This window comes from Halichoeres trimaculatus, unplaced genomic scaffold (assembly GCF_033239565.1).
Source record: "Halichoeres trimaculatus isolate MK-OKI-2021-1 unplaced genomic scaffold, fHalTri1.1 fHalTri1_scaffold_13, whole genome shotgun sequence".
In the NCBI taxonomy this organism is placed as follows: Eukaryota; Metazoa; Chordata; class Actinopteri; order Labriformes; family Labridae; genus Halichoeres; species Halichoeres trimaculatus.
The window spans coordinates 23815417-23833925 of record NW_027437191.1 but is presented as its reverse complement, the minus strand read 5'-3'; the positions used below and the strand labels follow the sequence as shown (position 1 = coordinate 23833925).

Sequence of the window (18509 nt, the reverse complement as noted above, 5' to 3'; positions counted from 1 at the left end):
TGCTAACCCAGCACCAGAGGGCAGAGTAGCATCATGCTGGCAGAGCTTGGAGTGATGTTTGGGCTCATCATCTTGCTGTAGGATGAACCCCTGACCAATGATAGCACTGCAGATTACTGTAAGAGCCGTTTTTGGTTCAGGGTGCCTCTCACTCTGTGCAAGTCCCAGACCCTGGATCCCAAAACATTCCAAGACCATCATACTTCTTTCTCTGTGTACATTTTATGTCACACAGTGAGAAACCATCCTCTACTTAGCCTACTCCACCTACAGCATACAAAATTCATGATGATGAAGCAAAGATTCTGGACTGGGTTTAAGACTTTTCCTGTCTCACAGAAGTGAAGTCAACAGCCCTTCACTGCAGATGCTGGTGATAGCATCTGGAGAGTGCTTCCAGTAGTCACTGTCTGTTGGCTTTGAGTTGAGTCTTAGTCAATCAGGGAACCAAAACACACATTTTACACAACAACAGTAATAATCTAGGCCCCTGTGATCATGATAGTCTGAACCAAGACACCTGTTTCTGTCAGAATGAGTGACTCTCACTACTAATGTTTTGGCTTCACTTTCAGGAAGCTACTATGTCATCCATTTTTTGATCATGTTATCATGTCTTTCTGTAACCTCTTCCTCTCTTTTTTCCCTCAGACTGGCCCAGTCCCGCCCCGAACCCGTCCCTGACAATGCAGCTCTGAGCCCCCTGCAGCTCTTCCATCACACTGCCTGCAGCAAAGAGCCACAATAACACAAACCAGCACCACAAAAGTTAGTCAGAAATCTAGCACAGGTCCCAGGATCAACAAAAAAAGAAGCCTCACAAAAAACAGCTCTGGCGCTGAGAGGAATACACATCACGCTCCCCGGTGCACAAACCTGAACCTGAGAGGCTGTTTGATATTCTGCGGCTGCTGCTCAGGAGCCCCGAATGGAAACCCTGATATTATAAACTGCTTTTCTCTGTGAATGTCTGCCCGTCAACACACACATTCAGCTCAGTGTAAACAGCCATCTCCTGCCATTTCCACAATCCCACACGCTGCAAGATGAGAAACGACGCCGTCTGAGTGTGACAACGCGACTGCAAGGCAAGAAAAATGACATATTTCTCCTCAGGAGTGTGAAGATCCGGATGAATGCCAAGCATCAGTGCTGTGTGTTTGTCAAAATACTAAGCACAGGGGTGAAACTTGGATACCAGGATGAAGATTCTCTCAACATATGTGAATAAATACGGCTGTGGTCTCTTTTTAACGGCTCATGGTCACTGGAACACGTACCATGTGCTCACCTTTAAGTTTATTGTGCTCATCTTTCCTGTGTAACAACATGTGATGACTAGAAATACAGTCCACCAGCCACATTGTCATATTTATACATGTGTCCTTGAATGCACCACGGACAAGATGACTTTCATTAAGGCTGGCCACACACAGGAGACAATTTTAAGACGGATTCAGGGTCTGATTTTCATCCCCAAAGATCAGGGACGCACGGCCTGATTTGTGGCTCATCTTAACCGATTTCTTGTCCAAATAATCCTCATATATATGGGGGAATGTGACTATCTGACTGCTCCTGACCACGTTGGAGCCTCATGATCTGGGATCCCGAATTTCAAACATGTTCAAGATTTACATTACCTTTTCAGACTGCCTCCAAAACCCAGGATTACAAGACGAGCAGAGTGGAAAGTGTCATCAAACGGATGTTAGAGCTCATGAGCACGGCATCAAACGTTAAACACAAATGTACCCAGAGCCACGAGAGAAATCTAAAGTGGAAAAGCAGCGTTGTATTCCCAGATCCTTTTTGTTACTGTAACACACAAGGAAAGCTGGCTTTCAACATCAATGTTTCTGTGAACTATCGTTGATGGAATTGTTGCCACACTCACCATGTGGGTGATTAGAGGACTTTAATGGTAAAAATAAGTCTCCCACAGTTTTATGAAAAAAAAAAGATCGAAAAGTTTTCTAGAGTGTTGATTGTTCAGATAACTGCAGATTCAGAGTTTAGAAATCAACAAATTTACTGGAGGACACATTTGAGACCCAAACCCCACCACAATAGCTTTTCAACTTCTGTACTCAAAACTTTAAAGACGGGGTATCGTGTTATTTATTTATTTATTTAGTTTCAGTGTTTATTCTGTATGTCTGGTTCCATGTAGTATCTTTACATGGTTTACATCCCCTCCAAAAATCTGTGTCTTTATAGCGTACCACTCTACAAACCCCATCATCTCTGATTGGCCAGTCCTCTGGGGCCCTGTTTGAGACTAAGCTATTTGCAGACCTTTATGTTAAATGCAATTAGGAGATCCTTTCTTTTAGTTTTTTTTCTTGGGGCTTTTATGGCTTTAGAGTAGGAAATGGGGTGGGGGTGGGGGGTGACGTGTGGGAAAGTTCCCATAGGCTGGATTTGAGCCTAGGTGACCTGTGCAACCTAGACCACTAGGCTATACGAGCCCCTCTAGGAGTGTCATATCCATTGTCAGTGATGCTCACTTCATTTGGGGTCTTTGCTTGCGACTCCCTCTGCCTCAGAATTTCCATGTGGAAGGGCAGGGAGCTCTTAAAACAGAACCAATCCTGACTAGATATGTTAAAATCTACACTCTGTTTAGCTTCTGTCTCTTTAAGGCACTTTGCTCCACAAACCCACTTCCCTCTGATTGGCCAGCCTTCATGAGGCCTGTTTGGGGAGGAACTATGGGCAGACCTTGGTGTCTGAAAATATGAAAATGTAGAGGTTTGAAAATCTGCAAACACTCAGTCTTAACCATCAGCATTGTTACTTTGAATCTGTAGCGGAAGTATGGGAAATGAGAATATCCCCTCTTTAAATCCAATACCCCCTCTTTAAAATCCATCTCATTGTTATGTAATCAAAACTTTTCGACCTGTTTCCATTCTCGGCCTCCTCTTGCAGCCGGCTGTCACTGTACATAGAGATGATGTTAGAGAATTACTGACGTGAGGTCATGAAGGCGCCTGTAGAGTAAAGCCGCACTATTATTAGAGCAAAGAAGCTATTTCCATACTCTGTATTTTTTCACTGTGTGTCATTATAAGAGATGTAGAGAGGATAGAATCAGGGCTTCACGGCTAGTTTCAGAGATTTATGACTTTAGCTCAGATATCTAGTTGCTTCTTAGAGTTAGACGATTTGTATAAATGTGATGTTTGGTTTGATCTTTTCATTTCTGCAGGATTCAGTTTGTTTTTGCACACATGCACAAAATACAAAACACCTGTGCAACACAACATCCTTCATCCTGAATCTTATTACAGACTCCTCAGCTGAATTATTCTATCCTCGGCCCTGATGGAGTTCATGGTCAGGAGGATATTATTCTGTGCCCCTGTCCTTCTGAAGGGTCTCTGCGTTCATAGACTGAGAATAATTGCAGCGTCCAGCAGGAGGAGGGTGTGTGCGTATGTGTGTGTGTGTGTGTGTGTGTGTGTGTGTGTGTGTGGAGGGGGGGGGTTCTGTGTTGTCATGACACCCGCTCTCGAATAATTGGATGGCTTATCGTGTTACACCATGAAGCTTAATGGCATTGTTTGGTCTCAGACTGGAGGAAAAAGCAGCTCTGTGGAATGGTTGATGAAAAGCTCTGCAGGATTCCTTAAAGATCCTCCAGTGAGTGCTTTTTGTTTTTCACCCTTAACTGTGCTTTCTTAGCTTTGAGGTCAAAACGCAGCACCTTTCCACATGGATAGAGGTGATTTTTGCACCTCACTAGCTCTGTTATCCACTGGTGGATTGATCTTTAAGCTGGTTGAGAGACATTAAATGATATTTCTAGGAAGTCTGTTCCTTGCAGAATTTGTGAACCATTAAGCTTATTGTAAGTTCAGGCAGGCCAGAGTTAAACTTGTCCAACAGAACATCAGCTAAGAGCTAAACTGATTACATCTACACATCCAACCAGCAAAAATCAAAATTTACTCTGCTCTCCTCCTTTTCTGCTGTGTCTGATTTGATCAGTGTCATATGTTTCATCTCTGATGCTTGTTCTCAGTATTGCATACAGATAATTTGTTCTTTTGACAGGAGTGGTCTGGACTAAGTTTGGAAGAATCAACTTTCTTTGCTGCCAACTCAAAAGACTATTTTAAGACAGATTTAGGGCCCAGATTTTCTCCCTCAAAGATCCTGATAGGATTGTCATTTTTGATTATTTGTCCAAAGAATTCTTAAGTATTTGGAGCTCCTGACTGCATGATAGCCTCAAAAAATCAATCTGAACTCCCCTTATGTGTGTTATCACACCACTTTAAAAGTAGTTAAGAATCTTAAGAGTCTTCTAGAGCGTTAAAATTCCAGATAGCTGCAGATTCAAACTTAAACCCCACAAACCTGCACATGAACAGTTTGAAACTGTACCACTGACACAACTTTAAAGCGTGGGTGTTGTGTTTTTTTTTTTAAGTCTTTGTTCTGACCATCTGGTCCTCCTGTAGCAGCTTTATATGATTCACAGCTAAAATAAAACCCCATTTTTCTCTCATTTGTGTTTATGAAACTCTCATGTTTCAGCTACTGTCTCTTTAAGACTCCCTAATCCACAAACCCACTTCCCTCTGATTGCCAGCCTTCTTGAGGCCAGTTAGGAGAATTAAATGAGATGACATTTGTTGAATTTTGGTGTACAATATATTTTTTTGTGAGTATTTAAGTTTTTGTTTCTGTTTACACACCTTTCCCACTCCTTAAAGATGCTAGCTTAAAAGATTTATTCTCATTTTATTGCAATGTTGTGTTTCTATTTAAAGTAGAAAAAGAAATTCTATAAGTGATAGTGTGTGGGGAACGAGTGGTTATGCACTTGGAAATCCGGACAGGGTGAGCATGAGGGAACTTGCAGCTCATAAATGCTTTCACTGTCATGCCCAGATTGCAGGACAGGATGTTCTCCCTATTATAGAGACAGTTGGGGGTCAGTAACTCGTTATATCAAAGTAGACTTTGTCATTTTTCCAACCCTAAGCCCTGTTTGAGATGGTAACTTGTGTTTTTTGCCACAGTGTCAACAGGCAGAGCTCCTTGAATTACCCTCATTATGGGGATTTGACCAATCAGGAGCAAGTATAAACCATAGGCATGTATATGTAGAGGATCACATCAGCTGTTTGTCACTTTTATCTATATACACCAACTTCTTGCCCCCCTGGATGAATTGGTGCCCCTGATTTGCCACCAGGTCAACAAAAGGTCTGGACACACCCCTGCTCTTACACGCATTTTTACAGTTTTCATCATAAAGATGAAAACTGGAAATCTTCACAGCTTTAAGACGAGCTGGAGGATTATCTTTTGCAGACACTTCAAAGGAAGAAATTGACTCTTCTCTTAGTTCTGCTCTTAATTGATTTTCTGCAGATTTAAAAAAATCTTCTCGTAATTTGATTCTGAATCTATATTTAGAGCTGATCAATCCCTCTTTAATAACATCACAGGGTGAATCAATCGAAAACTGTACAGGCTTTTAAACCTCAGCAGACTGTACACAGCACATTCACATTCCCTGCAGGAAGGTTTTCTTTTGGGGAGGGGGGGTGTCAGACCTGCGCTCAGAGGTGCAACATGCCAATCGGAGTCTGGTGTGCACAGAATACAAATCAGGCAGCGAGGGTTTGAGGACAGAGAACAACAGAGGCTTCTGAAGAGGCAACAAGGAGAGGGCCTGACGTTTACACTCTCAGTTTACGTTCCAATGAAGGTGCTCGTTTTCTATCTATGCAATCAGGGGGTTTCCAGCAGTGATGTGGTGTTACGGTGATGAAAAGTTGTGCAGTCATCCTACACTGTGTAAAAACATGTACAGACTTTGGAAACTGTTCTGGTTTGTTACATATTTATGCATAATAAAAGACTTTCTACAAAACCTTTACTCGTTTCATCCATTTATCACATGAAGCAAAGTCTTTAGGAGCTTTGACCCTCTGCCAAATGTTTATGAAATCAGAGTTTGTTAGCAAATCATTTCAGCCCTTGTTGAATGGCCAGAATCTGTAGTTGTTCACTAGGAAAAAAAGACTGTTTCAGATTTAACTTTCTCTCTTAGTCACTCCACCTGACTCACTTGGGTTTATATATTTAGAAATAACAGGTTTTGGTGCAGATCATCTTATTTTAAACTATGGATTACAAATAAGCAAATACATAAAAGTGAGACTATTTCAAAATCACTTTTAAAGTCCTCACAGTGGCTCACATATACACATAACATTTATTTAATTCTGTTTTCTTACAACTTGGTTGTTTTTGTGTAACAAGACTTCTGTACAGGACTTGATAATTATAGCAGTGGACATTCATTTTAAGTGGAGCAAGCGGGTCAACTCTTTTGGAAGTTTAAGTCTTTGTCAATGAATGAACAGCCACTGGAGTTCATTTTTTTAATATCTGTATCTGAATGACTGAAAATGACACAGTCTGGGTGCGGGGGGAGTTGAGGATTAAATCCAATTTTAGATCATGTTTTTTAAATTCCGTTTCTAGTGGCACATCTTTCAGTCCATATTAAAGCTCAGTGGTACAAAGGAGTCTTACATTCTCAATTGGGTAGCAGAACTATCATAGTTTAACATTTGATTGAAGCAATAGTGTGAAGCCAGCTTTAGTCAGGACAGTGGCAAGTAAGGGTTGGTGTGAAAAATCAAATGTGTAATTTGCATTTCTGTTGATGTCATAGTATTTTATCGGACATTTCTACCATTTTTGACCAATGAAAGATTCAGTTCCATTAAACCGTCAATGACCTCCTGCCTCTGTGGCCTGCTATAGTTTAGTGTGTTCCCCTCTACTCCCTGCAGGTTTGGTGGGAGGTGTTTGCCACACCAGGAAGGATACCCCAGCTGTATAACTTCCTTTGTTAGTTTAGTTTCCTATATTTCAGTTGTTGTTAATCATTTGGATTCGTATTTTGTAAATACATTCACCTCCTCATTGTCGTCAAACTATCTCCTTGTTTGTCATGGCTTTGAGCTGGGCCATGACATAGTGTAACCACAAAAGCATAACAAATATTCAGAAATTCACTTTATGATATAACAGCATCTTGATGAAATATATATTATTCTTTGTTAGAAATATCATCTCAAAATATATTTTAAATCTTTTATTTGTGAACCTGAAAACTTAATGTTTTTTCTCTATTTTTGGGCTCAGTTGGTTTAAAATGATTGCTAAAATGATTCTTTTTATAGTGTAGTACACTGCTTTATTCATATTCATAGGAACTTTTTCATGTAATTTTAGATATATTTTTTTTATTGAAAACATTGGTTACACCAACTGACCTTTACCACTTTTACCACCTGACCTCGTTTTTTCACTACTGTCATACATTTACAGGGTTTCTGGCTAAAGCACAATTTTACAATGTCCTCAAAAGCTCTTTTCACTCCCATGTTGGCAGGTCTGCTTTAAAAAATCATTTTATTTAGTTTCAACACTTGATTTCTTTTATTTATTTGCACCATTTTTCAGTTCAATAATTGTTTAATTTTACCAAAAACTAAAATTTGTTTTTATCATTTTACACAGTCACAGCTCTGTTGAAGTTGCAGTTTGGCCTTCGTCAGTTTCAGACATCTGCTGTGATCTGAAACTGCTGCAGTTTGATCAATAAGAGTTTGAGAAATCTTTCTAACAGACAAACAACCAGAGTCTGTGAACCAAACGTGTTATTGTGTCTGATCTGTTATTTTCAGTCCCCTTTAATCTCATCTGTTCTGTTTTTCTCTCCAACATCTCATGGCTCTGTGAGCTCCATTCAGAGCCAGGACTCTCTGTGGTTTGGCTTCCTGACTGAGGTAATCATCACACCAATGTCCTTCGTTCAAACTGTTTTCACAATCAGAAAGAAAAGAAGAGTCCCTGAACACTTTGCTGTCATTATTCTCAGATTGCAAATTGAATGTGTTTGCTCAGTCTGATGAGAGTTTCCAAAGGTTTGCAAACAAGACTGATTTCTGGAGACGCAGAGAGAGTTATGAATCAGATCCCAGAAAGTTTTCTAACAGTAGGCCTCTTACTTTTATCTGCACATGCACTTTTATCACCTCCAGGGGAAGAGAGGGAGGAGGAGGAGGATGGCTCAGCTGTTCTCTGCCCTCAGAACTTTCGGGTCTGTAATCCTGGAGGAGCGTCCAGAAAACTCAAAGTGACCGTCCTGTCTGGAATCAAAGAGGGAGCCGAGCATAGAGCATCGAGCTCTGCGTTCGGTCTGCAGGGAGCTTCAAAGAGCAGCTACACAAAAGTTCAACTTTGATATTTTCACAAAGCTCAGCAGAGATTCAGAGGCTGCAGATCTTCTTCAGAGATCCTGCTTATAGACGACTCTGACTCTGCCTCATGTTTGTGTCATCAGTGAGAGGATGAACAAAAAGGTGTTTGTTTGTGGAAAGACATACGTACTAATCAGTCTCAGGTTGAAGACTTCTTCTGCTCATTAATGTAGTCTGCCTCTGTGTCGTCCTGGGAAAAGCTAATGAAGCTCTCTGAGTGTTCAGAGCTGTGTCATTAGCTGCTAAGCGGCTATTTGAGGTAAATTTAGAACTGCTAATGAGCTGCTGATAAGGTGCTGCTCTCATATCTTCATTCAGTTTAATGACGGGTTAGAGTTTGATATTAAGAATCTGTGCAATGTAGAGATCTTTGTGTTGAGTGTTCTTGAGCTAGACTAAACCCAGTGTGAACGGGATTAAAACATTTTCTGTCAGATAAAAACAGGATGTGCTTTATATTACAAACTTTATCAAAAAAGTTTGTTCTTAAACTTGTTTGAGGAGTCAAACTTCTCGTCTCTCATTTCCTCTGTCTGGATAAGAAAACATAAACACAGTCATCTAATATATTCCTGAAACAAGGGACCAAACAGGACGGTAATGAAAGCGGCTCCCTCTCAGAGCTAAATATAAAACTCTATTTATTTATTTAGAGATGTAATATATCTCTAAATCTCATCTGAGATCTAAGCGCAGCTTATCTGTGCTGAAACAACAGCTCATAAATCAGACGAGCAGCTAATGAAAGAGCCTGCAGTGCTGCAGCCACCGCATCAATTATTAATCACCAAGATGCTGGGATCACTTTCTATTCTGAGGACAGTGTTATTCTGAGAGACTTCACTCCGATTATCTGCTGGACCGGGACCTTTAAAGGCCAGGGGAGAGTGTTCTGCAGCAGGTGACGGCAGATTAAAGTTCATCTGGAAGCTTTAAATACAGAATTTGTTTCATACTGAGTGTTAACACTGAGGGTTGAACTTTAAAGTATGTTGACAAAATTGCATTTTGGTATTTTTTTCTCTGGTTTCCAGCTCTGTAAAGTCCATGTAAGGAATTTTAAGTGACTTTTAAAAAGTTCCACTTTTACACACACTTTGGATGTTCAAATTCCATTATTTAAAATGAGATTATCAGCTCTGCTAAAAGCTATTTCTCAGTATCCATATACATCACAAAGACCAAAAGTCCCCTTGATGACATTACAGCAGTCTATAAAGTTTAGCAGAAAAAAGTAAGATCTGTCCCTTTTCAGATTGTCAGATTGAGTGCAAATTGAAAACGCTTTGCAAAACGAAATGATACAACACTAACAAAAAAAATGAGGACAAAAACCAGGACAAAATTCAAAACAAGAGCAACCTTTTTTGGACACCAAAGAAAGTTAAATGGTAGAGTGATAGAGCACAAGCTAATGGCTAAAACAGGGGCTAAAGGCTTAAACACAGGCTAAAGACTAAAAAAGGGTTAAAGGCGAAAACACGAGCAACAGGATATAACGTGGGCTAAAGGCAAAAACATGAGCTCGTGCTTAAAACACAGGCTAAAAACTTAAACACAAAATAAAAGCTAAAACAAAATCTAAAGGCTAAACACGGGCAAAAGGCTTAAACAACACACAAACACACAAAAAAATGCCGATTAGCATCATGGGAAAAGGTGTCTTAAAAGAAAAGTCGAGTTAAAAAGATCTGATCTTGCTTTGGAAAGAATCTCCTCTTTACGACAGTCAGTGCTAGTGCTCATGGGAAACTGAGTTTTTTTTTTTTTTTTTTTAATCCTTGAAAATCAGTCCTCACAGAGCTGCTCAGGTTTCTCAAAATGATGTTGTGTAAGTTTGTTTTTTTTGTGCTGATGTGTCACAACGATAAAATATTCATTGAGGAATGGTTCAGAATCGAATGCACCTCTTAGTTCAGTTTATGCTTTTTGTTCCACTAAATGAAAGCAGTGATTTTGCAGTAATTTAATCACCACATCACGTCCTGATTAATTAGTCCAATTTTTTACCTGCATTAACAGTTTTTGAGATGTGCCTTGGCAAACATTTAGTGCATGATGTGCAGTTTTCTGTGAGTCTGAGCCAGCATTTAATGCACACGTCCACCTCACCCTCAGAGGAAGTGATTCAGCGAGAGATCAGTTACATCATCCGCAAACTGCATAAGCACACGTTGAAAAGGAGGTTTATTTACAGGAAATACAACCAAACTTTAATGAGGAAAAAACTTCTTCACAGTACTTCAATCAAGTTTATTTCTCTACTCGGTGGCTAAATCAGATTGCACATCAAATGCTATTCTACAGGCGAATGACCTGCATGCATCTTTATTCAGTCAGGGATGAAATATCTACAGACATGTTTTTTATGCAGGAGATGTGAAAAAATACATTATGGTAACAAGAGAATGAGGTTTTCATATCAACACTTGGAAAAAACAAACACGTGTGACTTCTCTTCTTATGTACATCCTGCAGCAGCTGAACCACGAAAACAAAACAGAAACATGAGACTTTATTCACAGTGAGGAGATACTTTAAAGCTGACTGAAGTGTCTAAATCGCACATGCTGATATCAAAAATACACTGCCTATTAAAAGCCGTGAAGACAGGCCTCCCAGAGATGATGTGTGTGTGAGATCTGTATTGCAATAACGTACCAAGCACCTGACGTGGATGTTAACTGCACCACATGTTCATATTGATCTACACTCTATCCGCCTGCAGGACGGCGTTTCTGTTAACTACTGAACAGAGGGAGCGTGAGGGGATCAGGTTGTGTATGTGTGTGTGTGTGTTCAGGGTTGTGTGTCTGGATTTCTGACTGGATGAAAATATGGACGACATTAGCTCTCTAAAAAGTGAAGCCAAAACATCTCTTGGCTCATTCGTGTCACTGTGAATCATGGATCAAGTAAGAATTTTACTTATACATCCTGTTTTCCTCAAACATGCTGATATATGTCTTAGTGTTTGTTTCTCTGAGAAGTTTCATTTTAATTTGACATTTGATGCTGAAAAGTGGAAATAAAGTTAAAGTGACACCATGATTGACAGCTCTCTTAGCAAATATTTCTCCTGCATTGTTTTTTTCACTGGATTGGGATAGAAGAGGAGAAGGAAACACTAGAGCACAAGTCCTTGAACTTTCTTTCACTGTGAGCATCTGCCTGAGAGATCTTAGCATGCTTTCCACCAGAGGTACCAGGAACTTTTAGTTCAAGGAAGTACTCACCTATTGTCTGCATTTCCACCACAGTCCCGCAACATAATGCAACTCATGCTACAGACAAAGGATTTCCAGAGGAACTAGGGACTTCTTTTGAAGTACTAAGTAATTTTCAACTGCATGAACTAGGGTTTAAATTTGAGACTTTAGGGGTGGGGCCTGCTAGCTGAACGTTCTAATTGGTGAAACCAATCACCCTCCTACAGGAACAATCACCTTAGCCTATAAATCCTCCATGCTAACAGGCTAACTGCGGCCCGTCTTTCTGTTCTACTGGTCAGAAACGTCTGTCAAAAGGGATGCAAAAAATAAAATTTCCAGTAAATTTCAGGAAAGTTTCCTAAAAATTTTAGCTCAAGAGTATTGAAAATTTAGGGTTTTATTGCCATCAACTTAAGTAAAATTTTCTAAAAAAATTTCAAGGATTTTTTTTTTTTTGGTTTTCAACTTGATTTGAAATATTGCATTAGACAAGTCTGCATGCATGTCTGCATGTAACAGAACAAAATGTTCAATATTCATGCATTTCCATGACCAGATTAATGCAGGTAATATAAATTTAGACCCTGGTTCCTGCTTTTGAAAAGTCCTCAAAAAATACCAATTTCTGGGGAAAGTTCCTGCAGTTGAAAAGCACCTTTTGACTTTCTTTCAGTGAATTAATTCTGTGTTTTGGTTTCACTTTATCCCAATGGTAAGAGATGGAGGTGTGTCGTCCATATTTTTATACAGTCAGTCTCTAAGATAGAGCAGCTTCTCTTTACAAAACCAGCTTTTGTGACTTTTATGGACTTTAATTCTTTTGAACTCACCAAACCCTAAACCTTGTCTTCAGTTGGCTCTCCACATTTATGTGAATGTACACGCCACTTTGGCTTTTCATAGCTGCACTACGATCCTTTGTTTTAATCTTTAATCTGTCACAACCAAGGTAAACAAATAAATAAATAAATAAATAAATAAAAAGACAAAGAACTAGACCACTAAAAGAGAAACTACAGAAGATATTTAGGTATTCTTTGAACAGGGACATTTTTTTTACATGAAGAAGAGTCAAAGAAAACTTCACTAACCTGAAAAAACCATCAGCTACAGTCTGACAGTGCAGCCTCTTGGGGAAAAGGCAGTTTTTAAGGGGGTCCCAGTCCAGAGGGATGTGAATTGGAGCAAGAAATGAGCCAGACAAAGATAGGAGTATGATTAAGTTTGAGTAGATTCATCATCTACACTTACGTTAAGTCTACTTTTAGAAATCAATAACAGAATAAATCATCTTCAGGACGTAAACACTGCCAGGATTTTAATATGGGTGATGGATTTGGTTTCTTTGGCTCTCCACAACAGTTTCCCTCTTTTTTTGTAGACAATTTATGGAGATCAGACCCTGACCAGGCCAGATTAATGTCTGGTTTCAGTAAATAGAAGTTTTAAATCTAGAAGGTGAATCTAACAAAAACTATGGGTTGATTTTAGCTGGACTAAAAGTTCAAGTTGAGACAGTCTCAGCAGAGACCCGAGCCCGTCTTCTCCTGGCTGCTCAGTGTTCCCCACAGATACTTAATGCATGCATGTGCGTCTTCAATAAGACATTACTGATCAACCTTAGTCTCTGATGAATACCAGCAGAAACGTTACATCCTTTAATCTGGTTTCCTCATCAGTGAGAAAGGTCGAAGTGCATCGATGGTGGAGGAGAGAGGAAATTAACGTCCGCTTCCATCATGTCAAACTTCTATGATGTTGATGGACGGCACAGAGGGATGAAACTGCAACGAGAGAAATAAAAATCAGGGTTAGAGACGCTCTTTGATCAACAAACACAGAGAGTCTGAAGCTCTCGTCCTAAACTTTAAAACTATCCCACAACAGTTTTCACAAACACAGTTTAAAGGCTGTGGTGAAAAGTTCAACTCAATTTAAAAACAAGTTTCTTTTGTTATTCACTGGGCATCTCTGGGACCTCGAACAAGCTTTGTTTTCTCCTCACAGAACACAAAGTTTCACACAAATGAGGGTTTCACTTTGAGACAGTTTGTATATATTCTGTTTCTTAAAAAGAATAAATGAAAAAGCTCAAATTAATGAGCAGAGAAATAACACTTTACAATCAGCAAAGATTAGCTGAAGTGATTTATTGGAAAATAAAAGTTAGGTGTGGACCCAAATCACCTGAAACTTAAAGATGGGGTATCCCTCTTTCCCATGGTTTAAACATGGATTCCAAGTAAAATTATTAGATTTGATTCCAGATTGTGTTTTTCATATTCAAAATAAAAATCAAAATTCTCAAGTCTCAGCCTGATGAAGACATACCTGCTCAGTTTTTTGTATTTAAACATAATTCATATTTCCTGGAACTTGAAAAGCCATTTTTAACCCAACTGACAGATTATTTAAGCAATTCAGGGGCCACTTTTCTCTTTTATTATGTTAAAATCAGACATGTTTATTGACCTGCCAGGTGAATTTGGCTGATATAAACCCTTATAAACATTTTTTGCTAGAAATAAGACAGAAAAATATTCTTAATTTTTAGTTTTAGTGGTGAAATCAAAACAATCAGCTTTTATTTTGAAGAGCATGCCAGAGATGTTGTGCTTTTTTATTCCAGGTGGGACTCGAAGATAATATAAAGAAGCTTTCTGCTTCCTGCAGCTGAATCCATCACGCCCAGCTCTGACAGGTGTCTCTGTTATGTAAAAATTATTGTGATCATGTTTTTGTTGCATAACCAAGTCAGCAGCTGTGAAGTGAGTCATCTCAGTGTTTTTACATTTATCACTCTGCTGCATGTGCTCTGAAAACACACGTTACACACACAGATTCCAGCACGTGTCTGTGTGTGTGTGTGTGTGTGTGTGTGTGTGTGTGTGGGCAGAGCAGATTTATGAATTACTGAATGAATGATGGCCGGGCTGCGTCCTCGCTCTTAGGGTGGTGTTGTGCTGTCTCTGATGAATCCATTGTTAATGTTATTAGACCCACCTGTGCTCCTCCTGCTGTGAGACAGGTACGCTGATGTATAACTGAAGCATCTGTGTGGAGGAGTGTGTGTGTGTCTGTGTTAGTGTGTATTCAAAGTGATGGAGACGTCAGCCTGTGCTCACCTTGCTCCTCAGCAGCCCTCCACTGTGATGCTCCGGCGTGCTCCGCTCCGACGACGGCTTGGCCTTCTCCTTGTTGTTGCTGGAGTCGTTGTCCTTGATGATGTCATACTGGCGGCAGAAGAGGGCGATAACAGCTGGCAAGAGGCGAGAAACGAACAGAGAGAGACAGAGAGAGGAAAGAGAGGGATCAGGCGCTGTCACTCTCAGACATGTCACTGCTTCCTTTCACATTGAAACGCCGTGTGGATAATGGAATTCTGCTCCCATGAGACTGACGCCTTCATCTGGAAGCTCCACGAAGCTCACTCTCCGTGAGCTTTGGCTTTCTTACTGTTTACAATCTGCCACATGCACTTCTGTGCTTTTGGTTTGAATGAACGCTCCGCGATTAACTTCCCCTGCTTCGCTGAGGTTATGAATTTCTATGAGAATGCCGTGATTAAATATTCAGAAAGTGATTCTCAGCCGGGGTAATGCCAGCCGGAGAACTGGGAGAAAGACTCAGATGCACGACATAACTTGTTTCATTAACAAAATTATTATTCCTGAGCGGAGGATGTGCTCTGCATGAGGGCAGAGACGCACTCACGACACGGTCCAGCTGAGGAATGATGTGAGGAAGCTTAGAGTAGTCTTTGAACTGTTGATGTGGGAGAACCATGTGCAAAAACACACAAAAAGGTCTGAATGGCAGGGATGTACCGATCCAATCCTGGTATCAGGTATTGGCCCCAACATGGCCCCTCAAAGCCGGATCGAGTATCAGTGGGAAAGGATTGGTCCGAACTTGACACTAAGGCTGAACTAGGCTTTAGTCTACAGAAAATAAGATTTTATAATTGAATAGTCATTGCAGGTTTGGGGACCACAAAAGTTGGATCGGTGCATCCCTACGGAACAAAACACAAACTGCTGGGAGAATGGGGAAGACAGAGAAAGAAGCAATGAAGGTTCAAAAGGAGAAGGAAAAACAGAACATGATGCAGGTGAGATGGCAAACGTACAAGGCAGGAAGTGCTTCTTGGTGATAAATCTCTCACTGTTGTAAAACCTGTTTATTTCTCCTTTAAATGGAGCCACATCTCTAAGGAACATGCATCTGAGGGATGAGCAGCTGAGCTGGGTATGTGCCCCCCCAGAAAAAACTGCCAAATCTTCTCCACCAATGGCAAACAGTTACATGGAGGACATACAGACCTTTTCTACATCACGTAACAAACTTTGTCCCCCCTCACATGAATGGCCAAACGGACAAGTTACTTACAGTGAAACAGTTTGCCCTTTATTTTCACTTTCCTGTTTTTATGAGAAGCCTTGTAAATGTCCATTCGTCGCTTCATTTTGTGAATTTGTTCTGTCACAAAAGCAAGCATTCTTACATTTGTTTAATACTTCAAACATTTTTTAAAAACAAATGAAGCTGATACAGATGCTGCTATTTTGTGGGTATCTCTCACAATAATGTGTTTTTTTTGAGGGTGATGCTCACATGTGATTCGCTGCATGGCTGCAATAGTGTCAATCAAAACAAAGTTCTGCTGTGAGAAGAGCTGAGCGACTGAGTCAGAGCTGAGCAATGACAGGAAAACAGTTAGAAACTGACTCTTATTCAGTGGAAGTAGGTTCTTCTGATCGAAGGAAAGAGGGAAACTGCATAGTGTTCGTATTAAAACATGCCATATAAAAAAAGAAGGGTTAGGGTTAGGAGTTCCAATTCAAGGAACCATATCCCCAAAGAGGAACCTCTTTGGGGATATGGTACTTGTGTGGTGCTGTATGAATGACTCCTGTCCACGAAATAGGGGGACCTGAGGGACAGAGAGAAACTTGGGGGCAGAATTTTGTACCAGGCACAGCCATGTTCCAGAGCCCTGATGTTGTTGAGAAGTACTAGACGATTAATTAAAGCCCAGTGAAGACGATATAAAAGGCTGTACAACTCTATGGTTGGGGAACACTTCTGTGTTGAGCTACAGCTGAAAAACTTGCAGTAGTTAATTTGACCAAGTTTCTTCTCCAAACATTCATAATAACTACTAATACGTGAGAATCACTGTCAGGGAACAGGAGGGCAATTGCTGACATCTGTTTGCAGTAGAACTGTCCCAAAAGGTCATTTTTCAATCGATTAATCGGACTATTTTGACGATTAATCGATTAATTTAACAACTATTTTTACGATTAATAGATTAATCTAGCAACTATTTTTACGATCCATCAATTAATCTAACAATATTTTTTTTGATTACTCAAGCAAATATATTTTTAGTATTACTTAATTAGGGTTAACTATTCACACAATAAGGATGTCACATTGCACTTATGACGAAAACTCTGCTCCACCTTGTAGCAGCAAGTACTAACGACTATTAAAATTTGTTAAAATGAATTTTTACAGTCGACTACGTTGACTAATCATTAGGGTTGGTTTGTTAATGGGCCAAAATTACACCTTGAGTGTAATTGTGCGAAATTGTACCCAAAACACACAGTACTTCTGCCGTCCACTGACGTGAGACCAGAAGGGAAATGCACACATTAACACTCTGACAGGATTTGTTTTATTGCTGCTTCTTACCTGCTGTTTGTGTCTCTGCTCGTCCATCCATCACAGCTTCTATGTTTCTCTCTTCATTATTTAAAATAAAATAAATTAATTCAGCGCTGTGTTAATGTTTCATTTCTGTAGATTGATGCTGTCATTGTTTGGACAAAATGTTTCTTTATGCTTTGGCAACTTTTCCCTCTAAATCTGCACAAACCCACGTAAATTTAATTAAATTCATAAAGATCAAAGAAAAACGAAGACAGAGCAAATGATCAGAGAGAACGAACCGTTGTTTTTCAGATTATTACTTGTGGAGGTGTTGATGGCCTCTGATGTGCAGTCCATTATTGAACCCACACCAGTTGTTTGTAGTCTTTCACTCCCACTGCGTGCAGCCTCCGTGTTACTTTGGTTTCTCTCATTAGTATTATTTAACATCTCACTCTGCTGCTCGTGGGAGGGAAGCCCTGCTCCCGGCAGCCCGTCAGATGTGCCACCTCTCATTGTGCTGCAACACTTCATCTATCAGAGCGTTTCCTGAAGAACTTTTGGCTGAGGAGACACTCAGAAGAGCTCAGAGGAGCGTGATGTTTTGAAAAAAGATGGGACGTCAGGTACTGATAGATTTATATCCCAGTGTGTGGTGCTTTGTTTATGGACTCCAAACGTGATCCTGTATCAGCAGCTCTCGTGTCAGATGACAGTTTATTGGTTCGAGGCGTATCGACTTGTATCGACTGGCGTGTCGACTGGTGTGCTGACTGCTGTGTCGATGTATTGATGAAGGTTAGGGTGTGAAAAACCTCCCTCAGATGTGCTCCAGTGGTCTGCATCATCAACGATAAATCCTAATATTCTGCAGAAGCATCAGACAGTCCAATTATCTTTCAGCTTGTTAGGCAGATTTTAATGTCACCTCTCTAATGGTAACAACTGCTCAATAACAACTGACATCTGGTTATTGTGTCCATAAATATCAGACTTTAATGAATTTATGATCTGGATTCAAGAGACCTGGGTTGGAGACTTTCACAGCCACTTCAGGTGAAACTTTTTCTGCACAAACGTGTCGTACGGAAATGAGACGCGCAGAATCAGCCCGAGAGAACGCGTATGGCTTGTATACCATCCAACTCTGCGTGGTGTCTGTTCACAAATTGCAGAGAACGGTGTATAAAAAATGCGCATCTACTACAGTACTACACTAGAGAAGAGAAAGTTGTTTTACAACATTTTTTTTGCCGATTTCTCTCATGCTGAGTTTGGCTGAAATTTCACACCAGGAAATGTTCATCACAAATTGTTGCGGTAATTTCTGTGT

General features: G+C 40.1%; 2 protein-coding genes across 3 annotated transcripts in view; one reads left to right on the top strand and one right to left on the bottom strand.

Moving 5' to 3' along the window:
- LOC141801714 (low density lipoprotein receptor adapter protein 1) overlaps nt 1-5536 on the top strand; it is a 54281-nt gene extending 48745 nt beyond the window's left edge. For both annotated transcript variants that reach the window (XM_074684905.1, XM_074684906.1), the window contains one exon: nt 652-5536. In XM_074684905.1, the coding sequence (XP_074541006.1) occupies nt 652-748 (97 nt within the window). In that variant the 3' untranslated portion in view covers nt 749-5536. The remainder of the gene's footprint in view (nt 1-651) is intronic.
- A 4981-nt stretch (nt 5537-10517) lies between these two features.
- fndc4a (fibronectin type III domain containing 4a) overlaps nt 10518-18509 on the bottom strand; it is a 36326-nt gene continuing 28334 nt past the window's right edge. Inside the window, exons 5-6 of the mRNA XM_074685952.1 lie at nt 14641-14774; nt 10518-13299 (exon numbers count right to left, since the gene is read on the bottom strand). Coding sequence (XP_074542053.1) covers nt 13258-13299; nt 14641-14774 — 176 coding nt within the window. The 3' untranslated portion in view covers nt 10518-13257. The remainder of the gene's footprint in view (nt 13300-14640; nt 14775-18509) is intronic.